The 24855-nt window shown below is 43.0% G+C and overlaps 3 protein-coding genes, 1 long non-coding RNA gene and 1 pseudogene across 7 annotated transcripts in view; 2 read left to right on the forward strand and 3 right to left on the reverse strand.

Moving 5' to 3' along the window:
- CLUL1 (clusterin like 1) overlaps positions 1-1456 on the forward strand; it is a 36721-nt gene extending 35265 nt beyond the window's left edge. For all 3 annotated transcript variants that reach the window (XM_058692561.1, XM_058692562.1, XM_058692563.1), the window contains exon 9: positions 1166-1456. The gene's annotated coding sequence lies outside the window, so the exon portion shown is untranslated. The remainder of the gene's footprint in view (positions 1-1165) is intronic.
- Positions 1457-2638: 1182 nt separating this feature from the next.
- On the reverse strand, positions 2639-3199 carry LOC131489599 (small ubiquitin-related modifier 1-like; annotated as a pseudogene).
- Positions 3200-9250: 6051 nt separating this feature from the next.
- On the forward strand, positions 9251-19447 carry TYMS (thymidylate synthetase). Its single transcript, XM_058692566.1, has 7 exons — positions 9251-9570; positions 11337-11410; positions 13938-14112; positions 16008-16109; positions 16914-17089; positions 17483-17554; positions 18848-19447. The coding sequence occupies exons 1-7, from the start codon at positions 9351-9353 to the stop codon at positions 18983-18985; spliced, it is 957 nt and encodes a 318-aa protein (XP_058548549.1). The 5' UTR covers positions 9251-9350; the 3' UTR covers positions 18986-19447.
- LOC131490320 (uncharacterized) lies at positions 12403-16011 on the reverse strand. The gene is made up of 2 exons (XR_009251037.1): positions 15890-16011; positions 12403-13282 (listed from the first exon to the last, which is right to left on the reverse strand). It is a non-coding gene; the product is annotated as an uncharacterized LOC131490320 (long non-coding RNA).
- A 531-nt stretch (positions 19448-19978) lies between the features above and the next one.
- Positions 19979-24855, reverse strand: part of ENOSF1 (enolase superfamily member 1) — a 29321-nt gene continuing 24444 nt past the window's right edge. For both annotated transcript variants that reach the window (XM_058692564.1, XM_058692565.1), the window contains 4 exons: positions 23624-23753; positions 23280-23379; positions 20962-21043; positions 19979-20380 (listed from right to left, as the gene is read on the reverse strand). In XM_058692564.1, the coding sequence (XP_058548547.1) occupies positions 20279-20380; positions 20962-21043; positions 23280-23379; positions 23624-23753 (414 nt within the window). In that variant the 3' untranslated portion in view covers positions 19979-20278. The remainder of the gene's footprint in view (positions 20381-20961; positions 21044-23279; positions 23380-23623; positions 23754-24855) is intronic.

Here is a 24855-nt window from a genome sequence, read left to right on the forward strand (position 1 = left end):
AATACAAAATCGTGATAGGAGTGTGATGAAATGGGAATTCTTATATGTTATTAGCAAGAACACAAATTGTTGTTGCCTTTTTGAAAATAGCTTTTGGAAAAGCTATTTGAGGGGCACCTGGGTGGCTCAGTTGGTTGAACAGCTGACTCTTAATTTCGGCTCCACCATCTCCTGGTTTTGTGAGTTCAAGCCCGAGTTGGGCTAGCAGCACAGAGACTGCTTGGGATTCTCTCTCTCCCTTTCTCTCTGCCCCTCTCCTGCTTGTTCCCTCTAAATACATACATACATACATACATACATACTTAAAAAAATAACAATAAAGAGTCTCCTGCCCATCCTTCAAATCTGTATTTGCAAAATTATTTAAAATAGTAAAAATTTAAAAACAATCTTAATGGTTAAAAACAAGAGAATGGTTAAGCAGGTTGTAGCTTAATATCTTCTAAATTAGTGGCACAATTAAAACTGCATGTAACATTCTCTTTGGGTAATATGATCAATCTTAAAGAATAATTAAATTTTAATTCTAAATTATCATTCATAAGGGACATTGTTAGCAGGTCAGTGTATAATTAAGCTTGATATTACAGGATTTGCTGCCTGTCCCTTTAAGTTTTGGAGAACTTTTTTTCAAGTTATAATAGTCAAACAATCAATATCTTTTTAGCATCTACTAAGTGAAGGCACAAACCCAGGTACTGTGGAGGAGAAAATGATGAATTTGACAAGATTCTTTCCCAAATGAGCTCTCTATCCAGCAGGGGATGGAGTGGGAGTTTACAAAACATACATATAACAATGACACAAGGTGGCATATAGCCAGTCCCAAGATGGGGGACTTTGGGAACTGAGGAGAGGACACTTTACTTTCCAGAAAAGGAGAAACTTCTTGGCTGGATATATTTCCTTTTTCACCTTCCTTTCTCACTGGCCTTCTATCCCCTTTCCTGTGCTCTTTCCCTCCCCTCATTCCTTCCCACCCTCTCTTCTCTCTTCTTTTCTTAAAAAAAAAAAAAATGGTTTTCCATTATTTTATTATACATTATTTTTTTCAAAAGCCAAGAGCATTTATTGTATTCCACATTCTGAAACTTTATTCCAAGAAAAAAATACACTGTCCAAAATTATTTACTAATATTTTGATTCTTGCTGCTTTTTTTTAAAGGTAAGAAGACCTAACTCATCATACACCTGGCAAGTAGAATTACCTCTTCAGGTACCTCTGAGACCTGAAAATCCCAAATGTATAAAACAATGTAATAAACGTAATACCAGGAAAACATGTCAGTTTTATATTATGAAGTACTATTAATTTTATGTTGAATGACAGATTAATAGCTATTCAAATTGATTTAAAGTAGAATACCTTTTTTAAAAAAATCGCATGTACATATTACTAAATTCTATGGTACATTAGTAGTTCCTTGTATATTAAATAAATATTAAATTACCAAGATGTCTCTGTTCTATCATTTCTACTACAAATACACCACTTTCTAATTAACGGAGGATACTTCTTTCAATTTGCTCTTGAATTTATAATATAATAATTGGTTTTTTGAAAAAAAGTCTATAATTCATTTCTTTGTTTAGTAAAAACCTGTAACTTATGTATAGATTTTTTTCTGTTGAATACACTTCTGCATGAATAAATTTATTAACTGCTAATGAAAATTATAACTTTTCTGGGATCTTCTAACAAGACTTTTATCTTAAAATGCTTTCTCTTCAGTGAAGCCACCTTTGGAGTTAGTCATTACTCCCACCATCTCTGTCATCTCAACTCCAGGCTGATATTTCTCTTCTTTTGGTCAAGATCCTGAATTTTTTTTCGTTTATGTATTTATTTTGAGAGAGAGAGAGTGTGCGTGTGTCCATTTGCATGTGAGCCAAGGAGGGGCAGAGAGAGGAGAGAGAGTCCCAAGCAGGCTCTGTGCTAAATGTGCCTTGCAAGCATCATTCTACTTTCCGTGTCTATGAATTTGCCTCCTCTAGGCACCTCACATAAGTGGAATCATACAGCCTTTGTCCTTGTGTGACTGGCTTATTTTACTTAGCATGATGTCCTTAAGTTTCATCCATTTTGTAAAGCAGGGCTCGATCCCATGACCATGAGATCATGACCTGAGCCGAAATCAAAAGTCAGACACTCAACCAACTGAGCCACCCAGGTGCCCCCAGACCCTCACATTTTGAAAGGAACTTCCACTTAAGGAAAGGTCATTTTTCCACAGCTCAGTTCTCTGAAAAACTTCCATCTCCCACTGAAGGTCATAGTCCAGGGGTGAAGCAATCACACATTAGAACTTCAGAATTCTGGAAAGTCATTACTAACACTCACATTGGTCAATCTTATTTATCACAAGCCTGAAAATGCACAGTCCTGGAAAAGGTGGCATCTCTGTGCACACATGTAATTTTTAAAAAGGAGAGGGCAATATGAAAGGGGCTGAGGTTTGATCACCAAAAATCAGCACAATGAAAACAAGGAATAATGAATAAGGGGCACTAGAATTCAAAATTCATGTTTTAAAGAGATAGGGTGTCAGTTTTCAATTCCGTTTTGAACATCACATTACTAATGAATTATTTTTAAAAATAAAAAAGGATTGAGGGCAAAGAAAAAAATAAAAAGAATATCTAAATCCTGGAATGACCCCGTTTGTTCCTGATAAACTTCAATCAGATAAACTTCAATCACATTTTCTTCCTCCATCTCCAGTTCTTTTGGAGTGTGATTATCCACAATTCTCTCACCTTCAAAGAGGAACCTGAGCAAATTCATCAAACCCCCTGTCGTTAACAGTATGATTCTTTGAGTTTCTTGAGATGCATTGTCATTTTCACTTTGAAGTGAATCTCACTGCTATCCTGTCCAATGACTTTCAGTTTAATGTATTCTTCCTTTTTTTTTTTTAATTTTTTTTTCAACGTTTTTAATTTATTTTTGGGACAGAGAGAGACAGAGCATGAACGGGGGAGGGGCAGAGAGAGAGGGAGACGCAGAATCGGAAACAGGCTCCAGGCTCCGAGCCATCAGCCCAGAGCCTGACGCGGGGCTAGAACTCACAGACCGCGAGATCGTGACCTGGCCGAAGTCGGACGCCCAACCGACTGCGCCACCCAGGCGCCCCTGTATTCTCCTTCCTTTTTATCCCCCCAAGTCCTTAGTTGAAGGTTTTGTTTCCTGGTCAGACATGGTGGCTATGGCTTCATCCAGGATCACCACACAACCCTGGCCTTGGTAGACAGAACCATGCTCTGGGGTTTATAGAAATCTAGACTTTTTTTATTGTGAATATATATATATATATATATATATATATATATATATATATATATCTGTATTATTTTAACCATTTTTAAGTGTACAGTTCAGTAGCATTAAGTAAATTCACATTACTGTGCAGTCATCACCCCATCCATCACCAGAACTTTTTTCATCTTCCCCAAATTAAACTTTATACCCATTAAACACTAACTCCCCATTTCTCTCTTCTACCAGTGCCTTGCAAGCACCATTCTACTTTCTGTGTCTATGAATTTGCCTCCTCTAGGCACCTCACATAAGTGGAATAATGCAGTCTTTGTCCTTTTGTGACTGGCTTATTTTACTTAGCATGATGTCCTTAAGTTTTATCCATTTTGTAGCGGGTGTCGAAATTTCTTTTTAAGGCTGAAGACTATTCCTTTGTGTGGGTGTCACGTTTTTGTTTATTCACTCATTCATCCATGGACACCTGGGTTGCCTCCACTTTTTAGCCGCTGTGAATAAGGTTGCTATAGGCATGAGTGTACTTCATTGTTTCTTTGTAAAATTACCATAACAGGGCTCTCTTTGAACAAGGCCATACATATTTTATGGAAAATCCAAGATGTCACTTACTTAACCTCATAATTTGAACCTTGGTGCAATATAATAATCAGAGAGTCATTTGCTAGTATATGTCACTAAAGATTACATTGGAAATATATTTGTAGTCAGTCTTTCAAGTTATAAAGAGGAATACAATGAAAGAGAGGACTCAAAACCTTTAAAGCATTTCCCACACAGTCTTGATATTCTACTTGATGGGAAGTCTTGTCAGAGAAAGTTAGACGAGTCAGAGGCAGCCAGTTGAAAATAATTCACTCCAGATGACTATAAAGTTTCTCCTATCAAAAGTGAGGGCTAATAAAAAAGATAGGACACTACTTGATAGAATCTTGGGTTCCTTAATGTACTGAAGTCTCAAATAAATAGAGCCTTTTCAACTACATATTTGATATATTTGTCAGACAAGGTGCCAAAAATTAAGTTAAAAAGGGAAACTTTCTAAGCGCCTTTCTAAAGGGCCAATGAACTATGGGAAACTTGTAGACTGAGGAGTAGGAAGAGGGGTTGGTAAGTGGAAAGCAGAGGTCTCGAAAACCTTCTGTGACAAGGCTGACCCAGATTCCAATCCCCACTGCTGTATTTCCTAGTTGTGTGACTTCAGGCAAGATGCTTAATGTCTCTAAACCTCAGTATCTTTACCTTAAAGTAATAGAAGGAATAGTTCTTGTTTTATAGCACAGTTGTGAGAACTACAGGAATTAATCCATAATGATAAGCATTAATAAATGGTAGCATTGATTATAAAGTAATATTATTATCAAGTGCCTGACTCACAGTTGGCTTTCAAAAATGTTCGTTTCCTGCTTCTTTACCTAATTATACCAACATTTTTGAGTTTGCTGTGTAAAGAAAAGAAGGTTTCTTCAGACCAGTAATATTCAAATGTTTTTGCTCTCAAACTTCCTAAAAGGAACATGAAAAAGTTATACTTGCTCTTGTATGTGATTTTTCAACATAAGTTGAAAGAACAGCAAAATTTTATTTTCCCATGTATTGTAAATATTAGCATTTCAAACATAAAATGGTTTCATCTCTCTTTAAAATATATCCAATGGAATCTAAATATCATGGAAATTTGATACCCAGAATCATCCACTTAAACAAATACACAAACAAGTTATTCTTTAACAATGAGAAATTTTCTTTCCATTTTCTCCTTAAACTCTGCTTTTCATTCTCATTTTTTCAAAGAATTTTATCCTAATGTAATATATTTTTATGTTTAAGCATCTTTTATTGATCAATAAAATGTAAGCATTTTTAGGTTTTTTAGTTTCTTTCTTTCTTTCTTTCTTTCTTTCTTTCTTTCTTTCTTTCTTTCTTTCTTTCTTTCATTCTTTCTTTCAGAGAGAGACAGAGCACAAGCAGGGGCAGGGCAGAGAGAGAGGGAGATGAGCCCTGTGCAGGGCTCGAACACACAAACCATGAGATGAACCATGGTTCATGAACCATGACTTCAGACCTGAGCTGAAGTCAGATGCTTAACCCAGGAGCCCCAAATTTATTTATTTATTTTGAGAGAGACAGAGACAGCATGCATGGGGGAGGGAGAGAGAGAGAGGGAGAATCCCAAACAGACTGCACTGTCAGTGCAGAGCTCCATGAGGGGCTCTAACCCACAAAACTGCAAGATCATGACCTGATCCGAAATCAAGAGTCAGTTACTTAACTGACTGAGCCACCCAGGTGCGATTTAGATTTTAAAAATCAAAAATCTGCCCAGAGGAGCACCTGGGTGGCTCACTTGGTTAAGCGTCCAACCCTAGATATCAGCTCAGGTCTTGATCTCAGGGTCGTGAGTTCAAGCCCTGCATTGGGCTCCATGCTGGGCATGGAGTCTACTTAAAAAAAAAAAAAAAATCTGCCCGGGCACAAAAATCTAGGTATCAAATATTCATTCTCAGTTATCATATGTAATTATTATTTGTATATATTGATTAAAGTAACAAATATACATATCTATGACCATTAAAATATAAAATAGGGGTACGTAGGTGGCTCAGTCAATTGAATGTCTGACTCTTGATTTTGGCTCAGGTCATGAACCCAGGGTCATGGGATGTGGGGTTGAGTCCTGCATTGGGCTCTGTGCTGACAGTGGCGCCTGCCTGAGATTCTCTTCTCTCTCTCCCTCTACCCTCTATATAATTATATATATTATAAATATTTAGCAATATTTAACAGAAATAGATCTCTTAATGAGAAGGAAGAGCTTTCCCCCCAATAAGTTAATGTATCCATTGATACAGTTCTTTCCTAGAGTAAGATAGGATTCAGCACCCATACTATCCCTATTTTTTATTTTTATAGATAAAAGTGCTAGGAAACATACTGGCCTAAATGCAGTGGGGGTTGGAATGTTCCTTCTCTCAAGGAGGTCTTGCCTGGTGGTAGGACCTAAAGTAGTTCCTCTGTACAATTATCATGATGAGTGCTGAGTAATGAATAGGATTGTTGAATCACTGTATTGTATACCTAAACCTAATATAACATGGTATGTTAACTATACTGGAATTGAAATTAAAACTAAAACTAATTAAATAAAGTAATTTCTCTGTACCTGCAGTAGCCCTTTATTGAGTTATGCCATCATCATATCATGATGATCGTTCATTTATGGAGCAGCCACTGGGAAAGGAACCATTCTCTATTATCATCAAACCAGGATCCTCCAAGTACCACAGTGGAAAAGGAATCTCCACACAGGCAGGGGAGCCTATGCTCTTTACCTTGAGATTCTCTTTGTGGTATAACTGATATTCGGCTAGAATAATAAACTCAGCTCAAACTGACAAAAGGAAACTAAACACAGAGGATAACATACAACTGGAAAATCTAGGCTATTTTCTGCCTGGGATCTGCCCCGCGGTTGGAAATGTGTGGAGACACTTTTCAGTTGGGGTGAGGTTGGAGGAATATGTACGTTTAGTTGGCTTTCCACAGGCATGCTAAAGCCCTGCAGTATGCTGGACGATCCTGCCCAGTGAAGAACTCTGCAGTTCTGGCCCACCCAGAACATGCTTCCACATGGCATCTTAGCTTCTTATACCCAGGACAATGCTCAAGCTGAACAGACAACATGGGTCCCCATTCCTGCCTGAAGTCTGTTTTCTGAGTTAAGGTTTTCTGACCCAGCATGTCTCCTCCCAAATGACCACCAAAAAGAATGCCCACTGCATCTGGTGCTACCCGCCCTGTCCAAATAGTACAACACAATACAGGAGGGCTATCATTCCTAATAGGAGACCGATGACTCTTTAAAACTATTGCTATGCTGGGGTTGGGGACACCTGGGTGGCTCAGTCGGTTAAGTGTCCTACTCTTGATTTCAGCTCAGGTCATGATCTGAAGTTTGAAAGATGGAGCCCTGCATTGGGCTCCATGCTGACAGCTCAGAGCCTGCTTGGGATTCTCTCGTTCTCTGTCTCTCAAAATAAATAAATAAACATTTTTTTTTTTTTTCAAATATCGCATGGGATGGGGTGGGGAATGTGCTGTAGGAGGGGAAAATGAATCTATGCAGACCTAGGAAAGGCCAGCCTAGTACTGTGATGGATGAAATAGATTTAAAATATCTGCTGTTCTGTAACCCAATGCATTTCTGTTTATTGTGGCCTTTGTGAGCACTCATAAAACCAAACGGCAAGAACAGAGACTTTCCAGCTAGAAGTCTTGTGAAATGTTCCCTGAAGCACTTCTTAGTCTGTTCATAGTATTATCCTCCTTCCAATTAACCCAAATGGCCAGGTATTTTTTAAATTGTCTTTGAGATTTGATTTATTCTTTATAGGCTTTGTGCCACACAAAGGGATGCAAGATTGTTTTCACTGAGCGGATTAGGCAGAGCTGCACATGAAAGATATTCACCTCTTGCTAGAACTTGTGTTTCAATTACAAAAATTTTAACCTTGAGTTTGAGAGGCATATGTTAGCAGAAAGATGTGAGAATCTTGCACAGCCAATACATTTGAGATAACCTGGGTAGAAAAAAAAAGAGAAAAAGTTGACTTTATTGAATGGAAAGAAATAGTGTTTGGTATGTTTCATTCAGTGCCAACATCTTACTCTTCATAACCCCAGATCCAGCAACAAAAAATACATTCAGCATCTACTATGTGCTAAAAAAAACCAGTTGTTGATTCAAAAGACTGCTTGTTGAAATTAGTCAGAGAAAGACAAATATCATATGACTTCACTCGTATGAGGACTTTAAGATACAAAACAGATGAACATAAGGGAATGGGAACAAAAATAACATAAAAACAGGGAGGGGGACAAAAATATAACAGACTTAAATATGGAGAACAGAGAGTTACTGGAGGGGTTATGGGAGGGGGATCGGCTAAATGGGTAAGGGGCATTAAGGAATCTACTCCTGAAATCGTTGTTGCACTATATGCTAACCAACCTGGATGTAAATTTAAAAAATAAATAAATAAATTTTTTTTAAAGACTGCTTATTGCATGTCCATGTATTAGTACATTTTGTTTTTTTTTTTAAGATTTTCTTTTTAAGTAATTTCCACACCCAACATGGGGCTGTAACCAACAACCCTAAGATCAAGAGTCCCATCCATGGTCGGCTGACTGAGCCAGCCAGGCACCCCTCCTACATTTTAAACTAATTATCAAATTGCTCTTACGCAACAGTGTTTACATTAGAAACATTTCACAGTAAGTGAAATTTTGCTGTTAAAAACTTGAGAATGGCTGGCTGTCATTAATCAAGTAAAAAAATGGGCCTATTCCACTTCCTCCAGCTACTGGCCTCCGGTGAGGATAGGGAAAAACGGGAAGGCACAGCGCCTGACAGCCTGGTCAAATAACAGGGTTTTGTTTGTTTTTGATTTCATGAATACGTGAGGACTGTTCCAGGCTCCGCTTAGTATTAAATGGCGCGGTGGGGGCTCCTGGGTGGCTCAGTCGGTTGGGCGACTGACTTCACCTCGGATCACGATCTCACGGTTCGTGGGTTCGAGCCCCGCATCTGGCTCTGTGCTGACAGATCAGAGCCTGGAGCCTGCTTCCGATTCTGTGTCTCCTTCTCTCTGCACCTCCCCTGCTCGTGCTCAGTCTCTCTCTGACTCTCAAAAATTAAATAAATGTTAATTTAAAATTTTTTTTAAATAAAAATAAATGGCGCGGTGAACGCGAAACTTTCTAACCAGAGTGGCCTTTTTCAGCCAATGCACCAAGATCCAGGACTTAGGTTGTTAGCATTTAAAGGCGCTAAACACCACAGCTTCAGGTTTCTGGCACGTTTCCCGGAGCGCGCGCTCTGGGCAACTTGTGGCTCGGCGCGCCCTTGGGACGCCGGGAGCCCCGGGGTTGGCCAACGTCACGAGGCAGGAAGGGGCGGAGTCACCGCAGCGGCGGCGGGAAAAAAGGCGCGCAGAACGGTCTGGACCTACTAGCCAGTCGTGCGCTGCTCGCCGCCGTCCGCGCCCTAGACCCCGCAGCCTGCGCCCGCGCCATGCCCGCTCCCGGCTCCGAGCTGCAGCGCCCGCCGACGCACCCCGCCGAGCAGAAGCGGGGCGCCGAACCGCAGCCGCAGCCGCAGCCGCCACCCCACGGGGAGCTGCAGTACCTGGGGCAGGTGGAGCACATCCTGCGTTGCGGGTTCCAGAAGGATGACCGCACCGGCACCGGCACGCTGTCGGTGTTCGGCATGCAGGCGCGCTACAGCCTGAGAGGTGACCGCTGCGCGCGCCGGGCGAGTGGGCGTGCGCACGGGTGGGCTCCGAGTGGCCTCTGGAGGAGCGCCCGGGAGAGGCTGGGTCCCGCCACCAGCCTTTAGTCCTAACCTCGATCCTGTGAGCTCCTTAACCCCCGTGCTTTGCAGAAGCCAAAAGTGAGGTTCGGGTTGGAGAAATGATTTGCGTAAAGTCACGCGGACGGGAGTGACAGAATTGGGAGGTAAAACCACGTCCTTTGGCGCCAAGGCCTGCGCATCCCGGTCACGCTCTCTGCCCCAGAGCGGACACGGGCTGGTAGTGCTGACCTCATACCAGAAAATGGGAGAGGATTTGCCTGGGCTTGACCACGGACTTGGCTTAGAGGTTGCCCTTTTTGACTCCTCTTTTGTACCCTCCCCGCCCCCACCCCCTGTGTTGGCCCTTTGGTTTTGTAGTTTTAAAAAATTGGAGCGAAGGAATATGGGCGGGTCAAAGGCGGCCAGAGGAAAGACTGAATACAGAAGCTGGGCGGGAACTTGTGGTTCCTGACCATTTTTCCGGTCTGGTCCTAACGAACCAGCTTTCCTCTTAAACGTTGAAACAGGAAAGCGAAGAGTTCGAGTAGAAGAAGTTCTTATTCCTGTTTCCTTCAAAACAGGATGGCCCCTGGGAAGTGTCTCTTGGGGGTTGTTAGAGTCAGGCTTTCAGGGGACAAAGGGGTGGGGTGGGGGTGGGCACAAGACAGGTATCCTTGACACAGGTATGGAGATGGTTTTAAGTAGGGAGACCTATTAGTGAAGCACTGTGGTGGGCAGGGGAGGACCCACACTTAACCCCACACCCATTTTAGAGACTGGAAAATACCCAGGCAGCAGTGGCTGATCTGCCTTACAGAGGAATCCACCCTCCTGCCGCTCCGCACAGTGGCCTCCAGTGAGCCAAAGACCTAGCTTTTACTCCAACCCTTCTGCAAGTTCCTTCACCTTCCTCCTGTACTTAAAATGGAGGAAACCATGCTCAGTAGGCAGTACTGATAAAAGTACTTGAAAAAAAATCTGTCCTTTTTACATGTATAGCAACTATACAACTGATAAGGTGAACTGAATAGGTACCATGTTTAGAGATAAGCTTTTATATTTTGATCTGTTGCTTGATGCAAGCTTGTATATTCCCTCCTGGTGCCTATAAAATGGTGATCTTAAGGATGCCTCAAGCAAGGTTGTTTTGTCATGCATATTAAATGTTTAAACAGTTATTATTTTTGGTACACTTAAATAATAGAGGTTAATTTGCTTTGCAGATAATTAATAACTATTCTTTAGCTTTGGCCAGTGTGATATCTACTGTCTCCTGGAACTGAGTAAGTTTTCCCTGGCAGGATAATCACGGAATAGCCCTGGGAGCCTTCAGCCTTTGTCCTAGGGCACATTTTGTGTGTTGTCTTCACACTTCTGTGAAGGATTCACACTAGCTGGCAAGTGGATGTAGTTCTTTCCCTGTCCACATGGGCATCCTGCCTGGCCAGTGTTCCATCTCAGTGTGGAATTCCTGTGGTGGTCAAGGGATTCAGAAGGGCAGTCTCCTCTGAATTGGGTCACTGACTTCGCTGTATCCTGTGAGCTCCACCCTGGTCTGGGGTGCCCACGTAACTAGAGTCAAAGTTTCCTGCTTGCTCCTGTGGTCACTCAAAGGCCTGTGTCCTGGGGCAGTTTTCCTCTGCAGAGAAAGCTGGATGGTGTCTTCTGTTTTCCCATCTTGAAATTATCTGGCAAACTGTTTTTCAGATGAATTTCCTCTACTGACAACCAAGCGTGTATTCTGGAAGGGTGTTTTGGAGGAGTTGCTGTGGTTTATCAAGGTAAAGAAGCTGCTGCTATTGGGAATCAACAGTCTGTTCTCAACCCAGCACCAGCGAGATCCTTTAAAAAGTCAGATCATGTCATTCTTCACCTATAGCCCTTAGTGGCTCCCATTTCACACAGTAAGACCCAGGGGCCCCTGTCCCAGCTCTGGCTTCAGCTGGCTTGCTGCTCACTCTGCTCCACCCACCTGGCCTCCTTACTAAACTTTGAGCACATCAGAACATTGCCACCTAGGGCTCTGGAACTTGCCAGTCCTGTTCCCTGGAGCCTTCCCCTACATGCAGCATGACTCACTCCCTCACCTCCTTCAAGTCTCTTGCTCGGTGGGCCTTCCCATCTAAGACTGATTATCCCCCCTCCCTCCCTGACATACACACACCCTCTCCTACCCTCCTTTGTTTTCTCTGCAGAGAAACGTCATCAGCTGATGTATGATGTGTGTCCTCCCCTTTCCCCCCTGGAAGGGGGAAAGTAGACAACAAATGAACAAGTAAAATGTATTAGAAGCTCCATGAGGGCAGAGAATTTGTTTTTTCCTGTTCACTTTTTATCCCCTGGGCCTAGAACATAGCCTGCCATATAGTAGATACTCAACATAGATTGATCACTGAATATGGATCCCAACCATGTTCTCATATTTGTATAAGCTAGAATGATCTCTTGAGTAACAAGCTATACCTCTTCTAAAGAGCCAGGTAGGTACCTTGGATAAGGGCTAAGGTGCTGTGATGATGGACAGCTTCCTCTTGCTCTGTCTCCTGGTCCAGGCTGGTAATATTCTGGCCAGTGCTGGTTAGAGGGTGCCTGAGGAGATGGGCTTAGTTCTGGGCTGTGTAGAAACCGGGCTCCCTTCTACAGAGCACTCTGTGTGGCTTGTATGATCTTGGGCCAAACCAAACTCAAGACTTCCTACTGCATTTTAGAAAGGGTTTAGAATTCGGTCCAATCCAGTCTTCCTTAGTTCCATGTTCTTTTTTTTAATTTAAAAAATTTTTTTTTAACATTTATTTATTTTTGAGAGACAGAGCACAAGCGGGGAAGGGGCAGACACACACACACACATACACACAGAATCCAAAGCAGGCTCCAGGCTCTGAGCTGTCAGCACAGAGCCCGATGCAGGGCTCGAACCCACGAAGTGTGAGATCATGACCTCTGAGCCGAGGTCAGATGCTTAACCGACTGAGCCACCCAGGGGCCCTGCTTAGTTCTATATTCTTGAGGTATTTTCTTCCGTGTTGTCTTCTCTCAGCTGACAGTGAGTGTCTAGTTCCAGGCACATCATCAGAAATCTCAGAAGATGACATTTATAAACCATCTAGTGCCCAGTCTGAATGGATATAAAAGGGAGACGTTTGAAGCAATATGGGAAAGATAGAAAAATGACATGTTGGAGGTGGAAAAAGTATAAACAAAAACAGAAGGGAGGAAACGAGATGCTCAGAAATGAAATGCAGTCACTTGTTTTAATTTAGCTTGAATTCAGGATTCTAAGAACCCTTTACCAGGAACGTGTCAGGCTCCCCTCTGATAGAGTTGCTCCCTGGGTGACCGGATGAAACACAGGAGTCAGAATGAACCTGCACTGCTGCTGGCATCCGTGGGCAGGATGGAGAGATGGGGTCTGTGCTGAAGTTAGGATCTGTGGTGCACTGAGCACTTTGTGTCCTCTACCCTCACACTACTGTGTGTGTGGAATACTGAGCTCTTCTGTGGATGGAGATAGCAAGGCCAGGGGGTCAGGGAGCTGTCAGAGAAGGGTCATGGAGGGCAGGCACAGAGCCCCGGTGTGTGTGTGTGGCACCACAGCCTTGCTTGTCCCCATTACAGCATGTCCTGCCCAGAGGCCGTTGAGATCTGTCTGTGACCTGGAGGCACAATCAGGACATAGGTTAGGATGATATGGGCCACATCTGATGAGATTAAATATAAGAAATAAACATGGGCTCGTACTTGGGAAAAAACAAAACAGCACCTTAACTGCAGATATAGGTTGGGGTAAACATAACTCGACAGTGGCACATATAATGTGGATGATAGATTTGCAAGAAAAGCTGATACCGATTACACCAATTAGTGAAATAGCCTATGTACCAACCAGGTCTAAGATACACTGAACAGACTGCAGGTGAGGCATTAAGTGCATTTTGGGGGATCACACTTAGACACACATTTTGTTAAAAAGCACAAAACTGTTAGGCGAGGTGGGAATAATGAAAGGATTTGGAGGTGTTTAATCTAGAACATTTAGTTGAGAAGAATAGGAGAAAAGATTTGAAAGGGTAATAATTCCAAGAATCACCTGTTCTGGAAGTGATTCCAGAAAACTGCCCTAGAGGCCCTCAAAAAGTCAGCTGGGACTGGCCTTTAAAGATGGGATGTCCAGCTGTGCAGGACGTGTGAGTGCCTGTCCCTGGTGTGTTAGCACAGGCCAGAGGCCTAATTGGTGGGAAGCTCTTGGGCTATCAACTCCTTATGGCTCAGTTCACTTGGATGCCTTCTCTGTTGTCCTGTCTCTTCCAGGGATCTACAAACGCTAAGGAACTGTCATCCAAGGGAGTGAAAATCTGGGATGCCAATGGGTCCCGAAACTTCTTGGACAGCCTAGGATTCTCCAACAGAGAAGAAGGGGATTTAGGCCCAGTTTATGGCTTTCAGTGGAGGCATTTTGGGGCAGAATACAAAGATAAGGATTCAGGTGAGAAAACAGAGCAAAGCCTTAATTTCCTGAGCATCTGGTATACATGAGTTTGCTCCATTGTTTCTAGTGAAGTTGGGGTTGTAAGAAGCCAGTCTGGGGAGCTGATGTATATAGAACTTTGACCTTGTGAGAGGCTGTTTCAGATTCAGGTAGATCCCACTCTTGGTTGTTAGTTTTTATTGGGTGCTTGGTACTTTCTGTAGCTTGTTTCGCTAGCAGATATTGGTCTGCTGGTTGGTCAGTTGGTTGCTGTGTTGGGGAAGAAGGTAGGAGTTCATGCTGGGGGACAAAAAGAACAAGGATCGCCTTGTGGTGGCTTGATCTCCCTTTTTGATACTGAGCCACCCAGCACCCTTTAGGTGGAGCTTATGTAATAGCAGTTGTTGGGTTACCCTCTTCTCCCTGCCCTCCTGGGGTGGACAAGAAGATGAAACATCTTACTCCTGGATGGTGACCTTCCTCAGTCATTTGGTGGCACCACCTGCCCCAGTCCTTTGACCCTTCCTGTCCTGCTTGTCCATAGGCCAGGCGTTGCAAAAGCAAATGCCTACCTCCTCAGGGTGCGTGCGTGTGTGTGTACACATACATAGGAAGTAATAGTTTGCTAGCTGGACAGAAACCATTGACAGCACCTGTAGATTTATGTAAGTACCACAACCAAAATCTAGAACTGTGCCATCATGGTGCATCTTTTTTTTTTTTTAAATGTTTTATTTATTTTTGAGAGAGAGTATGTGAGCAGGGGAAGGAACAGAGAGAGGGAGACACAGAATCCAAAGCAGGCTCCAGGCTCTGAGCTGTCAGCACAGAGCCCAATGTGGGGCTCGAACCCACTAACGGTGAGATCATAACCTGAGCCAGAGTCAGATGCTCAACCAACGGAGCCACCTAGGCGCCCCTTTTTAATCTTTGTTACTACTTTTTCTGAAGCTGTGATTGTGACAGAACTTTCTTCTCTCCAAAATTAAGAGCTGCTAGACCAGAACCTAGTCTAACACCAATAAGTGGAAGTTTAACCAGAGTGAATATAAAGCTCCACATTCCTCAGACTTCTCAGCTTCCAGTTCCATTTCAGGAAGAAGTCAAGGAATTAAAGTCCAGAGACCAGAAATGGGAGAAAAGTACAAGGTGGTGTAATAGTTAAAGAGGTTTCCTGATGTTTATGGATCACCAGGGGTTTGGCTGCTAAATTTTATTTATTTATTTATTTATTTTTATTTATTTTTAAATTTTTTTTTAACATTTATTTATTTTTGAGACAGAGAGAGACAGAGCATGAACGGGGGAGGGTCAGAGAGAGAGGGAGACACAGAATCGGAAGCAGGCTCCAGGCTCTGAGCCATCAGCCCAGAGCCCGATGCGGGGCTCGAACTCACGGACCGTGAGATCGTGACCTGAGCCGAAGTCGGCCGCTCAACCGACTGAGCCACCCAGGCGCCCCGGCTGCTAAATTTTAATTTTAGATGTAAATAATGCTAGATCACAGAGAGGAATCCACCCACAGTCTTTTGTTAGTATGTTCCACAGCAGCAAAGTGTGACAAGAATGGTTGATGGCTATAGAGACAGTCCGTGGGACCACTGGAAGAAACCGATTGCTGGGATTGGAGAAGGTTAGGAAGGGGAGGGGTTGCACCATGACAGACTGAATATTTAAAAGACTCTTTCATAGAAAAGAAAATAGACTTTGTTATGGCTCCAGAGAATAGACCTAGGAGCCCTGAACTCAACATCACCCCACGAGAGCTGAGCAATTTGTAGAGTGGATTAGATACCTTGTAGTGTGGCCACAGGGGGGCTGTGGTAGACAGTGGTGGATGGCCTCTAAGGTCATCTCATAAGATCCTGTGATTGATACGTGGACATGTTTTCTCTTTTTTGACGATTCTACAGATTATTCAGGTCAAGGAGTAGACCAACTGCAAAAGGTGATTGACACAATCAAAACCAACCCCAATGACAGAAGAATCATCCTGTGTGGTTGGAATCCAAAAGGTTGGAAGCATCCCAATTATTGTCTTGTGTCCTAACTGTAACATTAGCACAAAGGGAACCCATGTAGAGGCTACCGAGAGGAGGCTGGATCCTGGGAACCACCACCCCCAGCTGCATGGCTGATATGACCCTGGGCAGGTCACACTTGGCCCCATTTTCACTTTCAGATGATGGGGTTGGATGCAGATGATTTTAATGTGTGTATTTATACTTATTCTTACTCCAAAGAGGGCTTTAAATTACCTATAAAAATACACCAAGGATTTTAACAGTTTAAATTGGGGCAGATGAAGTTTCATGTACCTGCCACCTGGCTGTTAACATTTTAACAGTTGTATTATAAAATTAAACTGACCAAGATGTAACAAATATTACCCAGAGTCAAATATTTGCTTTTATAATAGAGACTTTGAATACAGGACGGTGCCTGAGATGCACACCTGTGGTCCTTGTAAATGAATGAATTCCTCCTGTACTTGTAGTTTGGTGCCATGAAGGTAGCACAAGTAATTTCAGCTTGGATCAAAGAGTGTTGCTTCAGTTGTAAATGGACATCTGCAGAAGTCTTCTGTTGATGGATGGGTCACCGTAGGTGTTGTTCCATCCTCAGGATTGGAATGGTCTGCTCTTGACATAGGGGGAGGTGTGGGTCATGGGGGGGGGGGGGGTGTCACTGGCCCAGTGGCTTTTTCTCATGATCTCCCCCATGTGAGTTGTCTTCTGTTTCTCTCCTGTTTTACTCTGTGTATAGCTGCATTCTTTAAAACCACCAACTCCTCATTTTCCTTTGTGCTGGCTCCTCAGATCTTCCTCTGATGGCCCTACCTCCGTGCCATGCTCTTTGCCAGTTCTACGTGGTGAACGGTGAACTGTCCTGCCAGTTGTACCAGAGGTCAGGAGACATGGGCCTGGGTGTGCCCTTCAACATCGCCAGCTACTCCCTGCTCACCTACATGATCGCACACATCACAGGCCTGAAGGTGAGCTGCTCTCTGGAAGGAATGATTGCTACCAGCCTAAAGCATTGAGCTCTTAGATTCTTCAACGTGGAAAAATTAATTGCAGAGTATTCAGTGTCTGATTACTTTTAAAATGTGCTCTAGGTAATTAAGAAATGAACTTGCTCACCTTGCAGCCTCCCATGGAGCTTTCCTGTCTTTGTGGTCTGTATAAACAAGCAGGTTTATATAGTTTATAATATAAGACAACTCTTAATGAATACCACCTTTTCTCAAAAGCTACACTGGTGAAATTCTTTTCTAAAAAGCCTTGGAATGTCTGCATAGTCTACGTAATGTGCTTTCAAATGATGTGTTTTAAAGGAATTGAAACTAAGAACATTTACCATTTTTGCTTGCTCCTGTGCGATTTAGCCAGGTGACTTCATACATACTTTGGGAGATGCACATATTTACCTGAATCACATTGAGCCGCTAAAAATGCAGGTAAGAATGATACCGGTCATGCTTTGGAGTTTGGTAACCTCTCTTGATAAAAGGCTGCCTTCTAGAACATCCCTCATATAACAGCCCTTCTGCTCTGTGCTGTGGCAGATAAGATGGCCTGTTCCAACTACAGGGCTTCAGCTTAGGGATGGTGGTGGGCAGGGACAAGGCGGACACATTTTAGCACCCACAGACACTTAACAGTGCTGGGAGGTACTAGATACCGGGACCAGAGAGGGAGAGCCCGTATTTGGACCAGTGGGTTTGGGACCTTCCCAGAGGTAGCATTTTCAACTCATATTTTTACTTGAAGGAAAATTTAAATGCAGATGTTTTCCCATCATATGAAATACCATACTTAGGTATTAACTTTCAAAAGTCTGTTCAAATCCTGAGTTATAGCAGCCAACAAATGATTTTAAATGGCAATTAAAAAATGAGTGTCTAGGGGTACCTGGGTGGCTTGGTTGGCTGAGCATCTGACTCTTGATTTCGGCTCAGGTTGTAATCTCATGGTCATGGGATTGAGCCCTGAGTGGGGCTCTGCGCAGGGCATGGAGCCTGCTAGGGATTCTTCCTCTCTCTGCCCCTCTCCTGCATCCACACGTGCTCTAAGAAAATAAAATTAAATAAGTCTAATGCTTAATGATCCCCAAGAAAAAAAATTTTGAACCGAAACCCTTTTAGCCCCTTCCAGGTGAGATCCAGGTTTTGAAAGTTCCTCCTTTGAGGGAGTTTAGCTGCTTTTGTTTAGAGGGTAACTTCAGGGTTTACCCAGTTGCCTCTCTGGCTGTCTGCTCCAGTCTGGACAGAATAACGTGAGGTTGTAACCCGTGTGCCTGCCCTCAGTGCCACCATCTGTTCATGCCAGGAACACCAGCTTGCATCCCTTTCTGTTGTCAGATGTCACATCTTACATTGCCCTCACTGCCAAGGACAGTTGGGATAGGGATTTGGGGACTCCTACTCCCATACTGAGCACTGTAACTTCTGAGTAGTTACGGATTTGAAAGTAAAAGATTGCATCCTGTCCTTAATAAATTTACCAAGAACAGCCAATTATGAGATGAGCCACAAGGCTCCACCCGATGTGATTCCACATAATATCCTTCAGTCCCCACTTGTGGGAGAGGATCAGTTATATTCCAGTAGTGCTGCATAGGCAGGGACAGGTGTCCATACTATTACAGTCCTATGAAATAATATTTTGTTGATAAAATACTGTGTACTTGTCTCAGAATTAAAGCAGCTTGCACTGATAATGGCAAAATAACGATTTCCTATTGTTTTTAGCTCCAGCGAGAACCAAGGCCTTTCCCAAAGCTCAGAATCCTTCGAAAAGTTGAGACAATTGATGACTTCAAGGCTGAAGACTTTCAGATTGAGGGGTACAATCCTCACCCCACTATTAAAATGGAAATGGCTGTTTAAAATGCTATTAAGGGAGATATCAGAAAGATACTGATTCTTGAGGGATTAGACTGAATGCCCGGATGAAAGTTATTTCACCCTAAAGAAAGAAAGAACTAGGTCAGAAGTCTATTGGTGACCGGCAGTTACACTTGATTAGCTTTTGAGAATGTTGCCACTGGCCAACAGTTCTCTTACTAACAAACGACCTTGAGTTTGGTTAACTCCCTGGGGATGTGTGAAACTGCCAAGATTAGGGATAAAGTAAGGAGAGTAAAAATTTATATGCTCTTAAAATGTGTACCTGCATTTCAATCCCACATTTTTATGAAGCTCAGTGCATTTCAATTACATGAAAACTATTCCCCCAGATTTGAGCAAGCTGAATAACACCAGCATGCATGATAATGTATAGTTGTAGTTACGAACATTTAAAGTTACTTGCTTTATATATTGCTATAATAAAGGAGTGTTGTGCATTCATCTGGTGTTTTGTTTTTTAATTTTTTTTATTCTGTATTGCCATTCTGCTCACTGCTTGCCTAAAATAGATTTAACTGAACCCTCCTAAATAAACATATGCTGTATTCTCGTTTGGATCCTGCTTAGAGGGTTAGTATATTTTAGAAATGCTGACTAAACTGTATTTTGCCCTGTTTTTCTGCAGTTCATCTAATTCTGGCTGCATTTTATCATTAGCATTTAATGACCATTTAGGATAAAGGTTTACTTAAGGGTTATGGAAAAATAATACATGAAATGCCATTTTCATGCTCATTACTGCTGCCATAGTTTCAGTATCATGTGAATCCTCTACTGATAGATTTAGACTGAGCAAGAATAGAAATGCTAAACCACTCCAGGGCTTATCCGTGAAATCCTTTTACCTTTGTTACACGCCAGTTACCTTCGTGACACACACATGGCACTGCAGGACTATTTTTTTACCCTGCTCATTTCTGACAGATGTTAGATAGAATAAGGCATTGTTCCAACAATTAAATAACCTGCTGCTTATTTTCAAAGTGCAATTTAATGTCTAGGTACCAGCACTTGATAGAAATTTTGTAAGAACATCTTTCTGGATTTTGAGTTAAATCTAAATTTGTTTAAGGATTAATAAAGAGAATATATGTTTATTTGCTAAAAGAATTAAGTAATAATGATGACTGAGCTGATTCCTGAGGTCAACAGGACTTTCAGCTGAATTTGTTTTGATTGCTAGGGTGATTTTTCCCCCGTTTTTGTAAAACCATACCCAAAAAGTTTTAAGCCTTTTTACTTGAAAAAGGAAAGAGTATTGGGGCTGAACATTTAATTATTTTGAGCAGCAAGAAGTTTCTTCCAGACTTCACCATCTGGATATTGGTGTTTCTTTACAGATTCCTCCTTCATTTCTGTTGAATAACCAGCATCCTATCAAAGACAAAAAATAGAGTAGTGTTAATTACCACCCAGAACAAAACTCACTTATGTATTTCTGCTGCCTGTAGAGATGCTGTTTTCAGATTGTTTGAAATGAGGAACACACTACTGGCTGCTTCTCAGGATTAAACTAATCACACTTCCTTTGACAATTCAATCTCTTGTTGGTGAAAACGAACCCCAATGTCTTGGACATGGTGAAGATTAATGGTCCAGATAACACAACCACAGTCTCAACGTTTCAGTTCACTAACCTCCAGGTGGTGCCATGTTTGTTTTTTGTTCTTTTGGTTGGTTTGTTTTTGCACAAGAAATGCATTTTAAGGTCTCAGCTGGTGTCGGGAAGAAAGGCCTGCATTAGAGAAGCCTTGTCGGAGCAGTTTCACCCTCAACTCCTGACCTTTGGGCCTTGGGAATTTGATATTGCTAACTAAGGAGCCATTTGTAATTTTTAGATACTGAAAATAAACTCTAAGGAGACAGAGCTTTGTGCTCCAGGGTCTAACCCACAAGAACAAGTCTACCAGGGGCTGGCAGTGCTTCCTCAGGGAGGCCTCTCTGGCCGAGCTCACCTTAGGAGGCATGTAGGAAGCCTTCTTGATCGTCACTGGATACCTGAAATGTTCATGCAGGTGGTCGACATATTCGCACATCCTAGGAGGAAGGAATCAGATTGGGGCAATAATGCCTTGCGTTACATCATTTATGTGGTACTAACTGTCCAAGCAAAGGGGTGAGTACCACTAAAGAAAGGGTGGACTTGATCTGGCACAGGTTTCTATGCAAATCTTTCAACCTCTGCCTCAGGTCCTTCCCATCTGCAAAATAAAGTAATATGAGGGCTTGGTTGAAGTCTCCTCATGTGGGTACCAAAAGTCTCTTGTAACTACGGATGGTCCCTGACTTAGGATGGTCTGACTTAAGATTTTTTGACTTCATGATGGTGCAAAAACCATACGTGTTCAGGAGAACTGTATTTCAAATTTTGAGTTTGGATCTTTTCCTGGGTTCGTGATGTGTGACACGATCCTCTCTCATGATGCTGGGCTGTGGCACAGCAGACCCCAGTCAGCCACGCCATCATGAGGGTCAACAACCAGTATACTGACAACCGTTTGTACCCATACAACCTCTCTAACACTTTTAGCACAGTATTCAATAAACTGCATGAGCTATTCAACACTTCATTATAATACAGGCTTTGTGTCAGATGATTTTGTCCAACTTTAGGCTGATACAGGTGTTCTGAGCATGTTCAAGGTAAGCTAGCCTAATCTATGATGTTCAGTAGGTTAGGTGTATTAAATGCATTTTTAAATGTATTTTTAATGTTAATATTTATCAATAATTGATAACAATCTATTACTATATATTAGTAATCAATATGTTATGCTGGGTTTGTCAGAATGTTAAGCCATCTTCAGCCAAGAAAGATCTGTAAAGGTTTTATTACTCCCATCAGTTTAGACTCTATAAGTATCTGGGATTATTTGGGTGCCTTTAGCCAAAAGTTAGATGAATAGACTAAAATCACCAAATGAGATCCCATCCAGCTACACACGATTTAGAAGAAGAGCACAGGTTTTACTACCAGACTGGTCTGTGTTCAGATTTGAGGTCAGCTACCTTCTAGTTTTGTGACTTGGGGCAAGTAACCTAACTCTGCCACCTTGCTTTAGCCACAGGTTAATGAACAGCCACGACAGGCAGCCCGTGTGCCCAGTGCTGGGAATTCACAAAGTACCTGGTGAGACAGGGCCTCATGGTTTCAGTGGACACAGAGACTAAGTTACCGACTAGAATATGCACTATGTGTAATCTACAAAGAACAGGCTACAGATGAAGAACCAGCCCCATGGGAGAGGATGTTCTGGCCTTGAAGGATGAGCAGGGAATGGGTGTTCCACGCAGTCGTAAAGCAGGGGTGCTGAGCTGCGCCTGCGACTTGCAGCTGCTCTGCATGCACAGCAGCATCCCGGCAGTGAGGTGTGCTGCAGGAGGGTGGCACCAGGCACTTCTGCCCACTCCTGGGTGGTCGCAGCGCACTGCTCTCGGGGCTCGCCCTCCTCCTCTCGGCTCTCCAGATTGGCAGGACCTTTCAAGGTTGACCTTCCCTTGGTCCCACCCTCAGAACAGAAATGAGAGGGGCAAAAGCAGAATAGCCCAGGAATGTTCACTTCTTATCGAACAAAATATTTCAGACATAAAAGGCAGCATCTGTCTACTCACCACCTGACTTGAGACAGGTACTATATCACTGAAGCCCAGTCTAAACCCTCACGGATCCCATTTCTCTCTCATGGTCCTGCATTTGGTGTTTACCGTTCCCATGCACGTTTTCTATGCTTCTGCCATATAAAGATCACCTCTAGTGATCTTTCGGCGATACCACATTTAATTCCAAGAGGAAAGAAATGCATAGTAAAGCCGTATGTGTGCAGATGATCAGAAGACTGTCTTAAAGTTCACCTGGGATGTGTTGAGAAACAAGATGGAACCAGATGCAGCCAGATTACAGAAGACTACAGCGTTGAGACCAGGAGATTGTACAGAAGCAGAGAATACACACATGATGAAAGCAAGGCTTTAAAAAGGAAGGGGTTCTGGTTTCCACCTGGTAGCAACCCCCACCCACCCACCCATCACATACTTAGAAAACAAAGGCAGCTACCAAAACCCCACCCCCATGAAAGAAAAAGAGCTCTGTCCACTGCTCGGGCTCCAGTTTAATTGCTGCATGTGAAGAAGAGGAAGCAAAACCAACTTGGCCTTTGAGTTATAGGATGTGGCAATGGACAGAGTTCTTAGCGCCTCTGGTCGCCAGAGCAGAATTTTAAAAGGTCTGGCCTGGACCGAGGGACACTACTGAAGCTAACTCCACATTACTGACCTGTTTTTAAGGCTTGCAGAAACTGATATGAAGTCAAATATAATCAGGTGCTGTACCAATTCACAGAGGCCAACTCCACCAGCATGGGGGCAAACGGGAACTACAATAAAGACAGATTTCTACTTAATGCCAGGTAGGGTGGGGGTGGAGATGAAAGAGAACCTCCAGGTTTTCTCATTGCCCACAGGTGATTATGTCATTCATTAGTATACAGGGATGAAACTCCAGGATAAAAATCGTCAAAGAGCCCTTGATTAAGCCGAAAACAGTCCCTAGGGAGGGCCCCACGAGTGTGTGGTGGGCAGGAAATGGAGGTTTGGTGCGCAGCTCCAGGGTGCCCTTACTTTCAAACTTTTTGGCCATCAGCAACACTGAGAGGTTTTCATTGACACTTCCCAGCCTGCAGCTGTCAATCTGGAGAAACTGCAGGGCTTTCACTTGGAGAAGCTGCTTAAATATGACTCTATTGTGGCACTGGAAATAGAATTAAAATAAAACCAACAGAATGGGGCACCTGGGTGGCTCAGTCGTTGAGCGTCCGACTTCAGCTCAGGTCATGATCTTGCGGTTCGTGAGTCTGAGCCCCACATCAGGCTCACTGTGGTCAGCCTGTCGGCGCACAGCCTGTTTCGGACCCTCTGTCCCCTTTCTCTGCCCTTCCACCGCTTGCACTCCCTCCAAAATAAATAAACATTAAAAAAAAAAACTGTTTAAAATAAAACTAATTAGAAGAGTCAGCTTTGGCCATTAGGGTATCTACACCTGGCAATGCGCCAATTCCAAGTCACTCCTCAGCGGCCTCTGGAAGCCTGGACTGTATCTAGTCTTTGTTTTCACCTGCGTGAAGCAAGCCCTGATAATACAAGCCGGGGACCTCGCTGCTCACTGCTTTATAAATCCATTAGTGGAATGGTCACACCACGGTCATGCTAAAGTCACATCAGCTTGACATCTAGTAAGGAAATGCTGTCATAGTGACTGGCAAGTGGGAAGTGAAGCAAACATCAGGATGAAATATGGTGATGGCGATGAGCAGGTGGTTTGGACGACAAAAAACACGGCTAAACAGCATTGCTCCTTTTGCTGGGAAAACTGAGAATCTGTTCCTTCACACTGCTCTGCTCGTGGGTGGACTGCCACAGGTTTTGGCAGGCATTTGTGCTTCGTTTTATAAGCACAAAGAATGAACGCAATAATGTTTACTCCGTTTGGAAGCTGGCTTTCTTAAAACCATACAGTGCATCTTATGCCCTTGCATGAGCAGCTTTAAATTGCCGCCTTGTGAATTTTGATTAGATACTTTGAAGAAGATAAATGGCCTTAGTCATATAAATTGTGGGAAAAGAGACAAACTTTTGACTGTATCTGACTCCAGGCTCTACTGGACGTGCTGTAAAATATTCAGAAATTTCCCCATTTCTGAAATTAAAACTCCCCAACTCGGGGGCACCTGGGTGGCTCAGTTGATTAAGTGTCTGACTCTTGATTTCGGCTCAGGTCATGATCTCATGGTCGTGGGATCCAGCCCCACATCAGGCTCTGTGCTGAGCATGGAGCCTGGTTGGGTTCCTCTCTC

The sequence above is a fragment of the Neofelis nebulosa genome, chromosome 11 (assembly GCF_028018385.1).
Source record: "Neofelis nebulosa isolate mNeoNeb1 chromosome 11, mNeoNeb1.pri, whole genome shotgun sequence".
In the NCBI taxonomy this organism is placed as follows: Eukaryota; Metazoa; Chordata; class Mammalia; order Carnivora; family Felidae; genus Neofelis; species Neofelis nebulosa.

Bases quoted from the DNA above. Each gene is read 5' to 3' on its own strand.
- TYMS (XM_058692566.1), top strand. From the start codon at position 9,351: ATGCCCGCTCCCGGCTCCGAGCTGCAGCGCCCGCCGACGCACCCCGCC. The intron at 14,113-16,007 runs GTGAGAAAACAG...ACGATTCTACAG, and splicing joins ATACAAAGATAAGGATTCAG to ATTATTCAGGTCAAGGAGTA. The intron at 17,090-17,482 runs GTGAGCTGCTCT...TGTGCGATTTAG, and splicing joins CACACATCACAGGCCTGAAG to CCAGGTGACTTCATACATAC.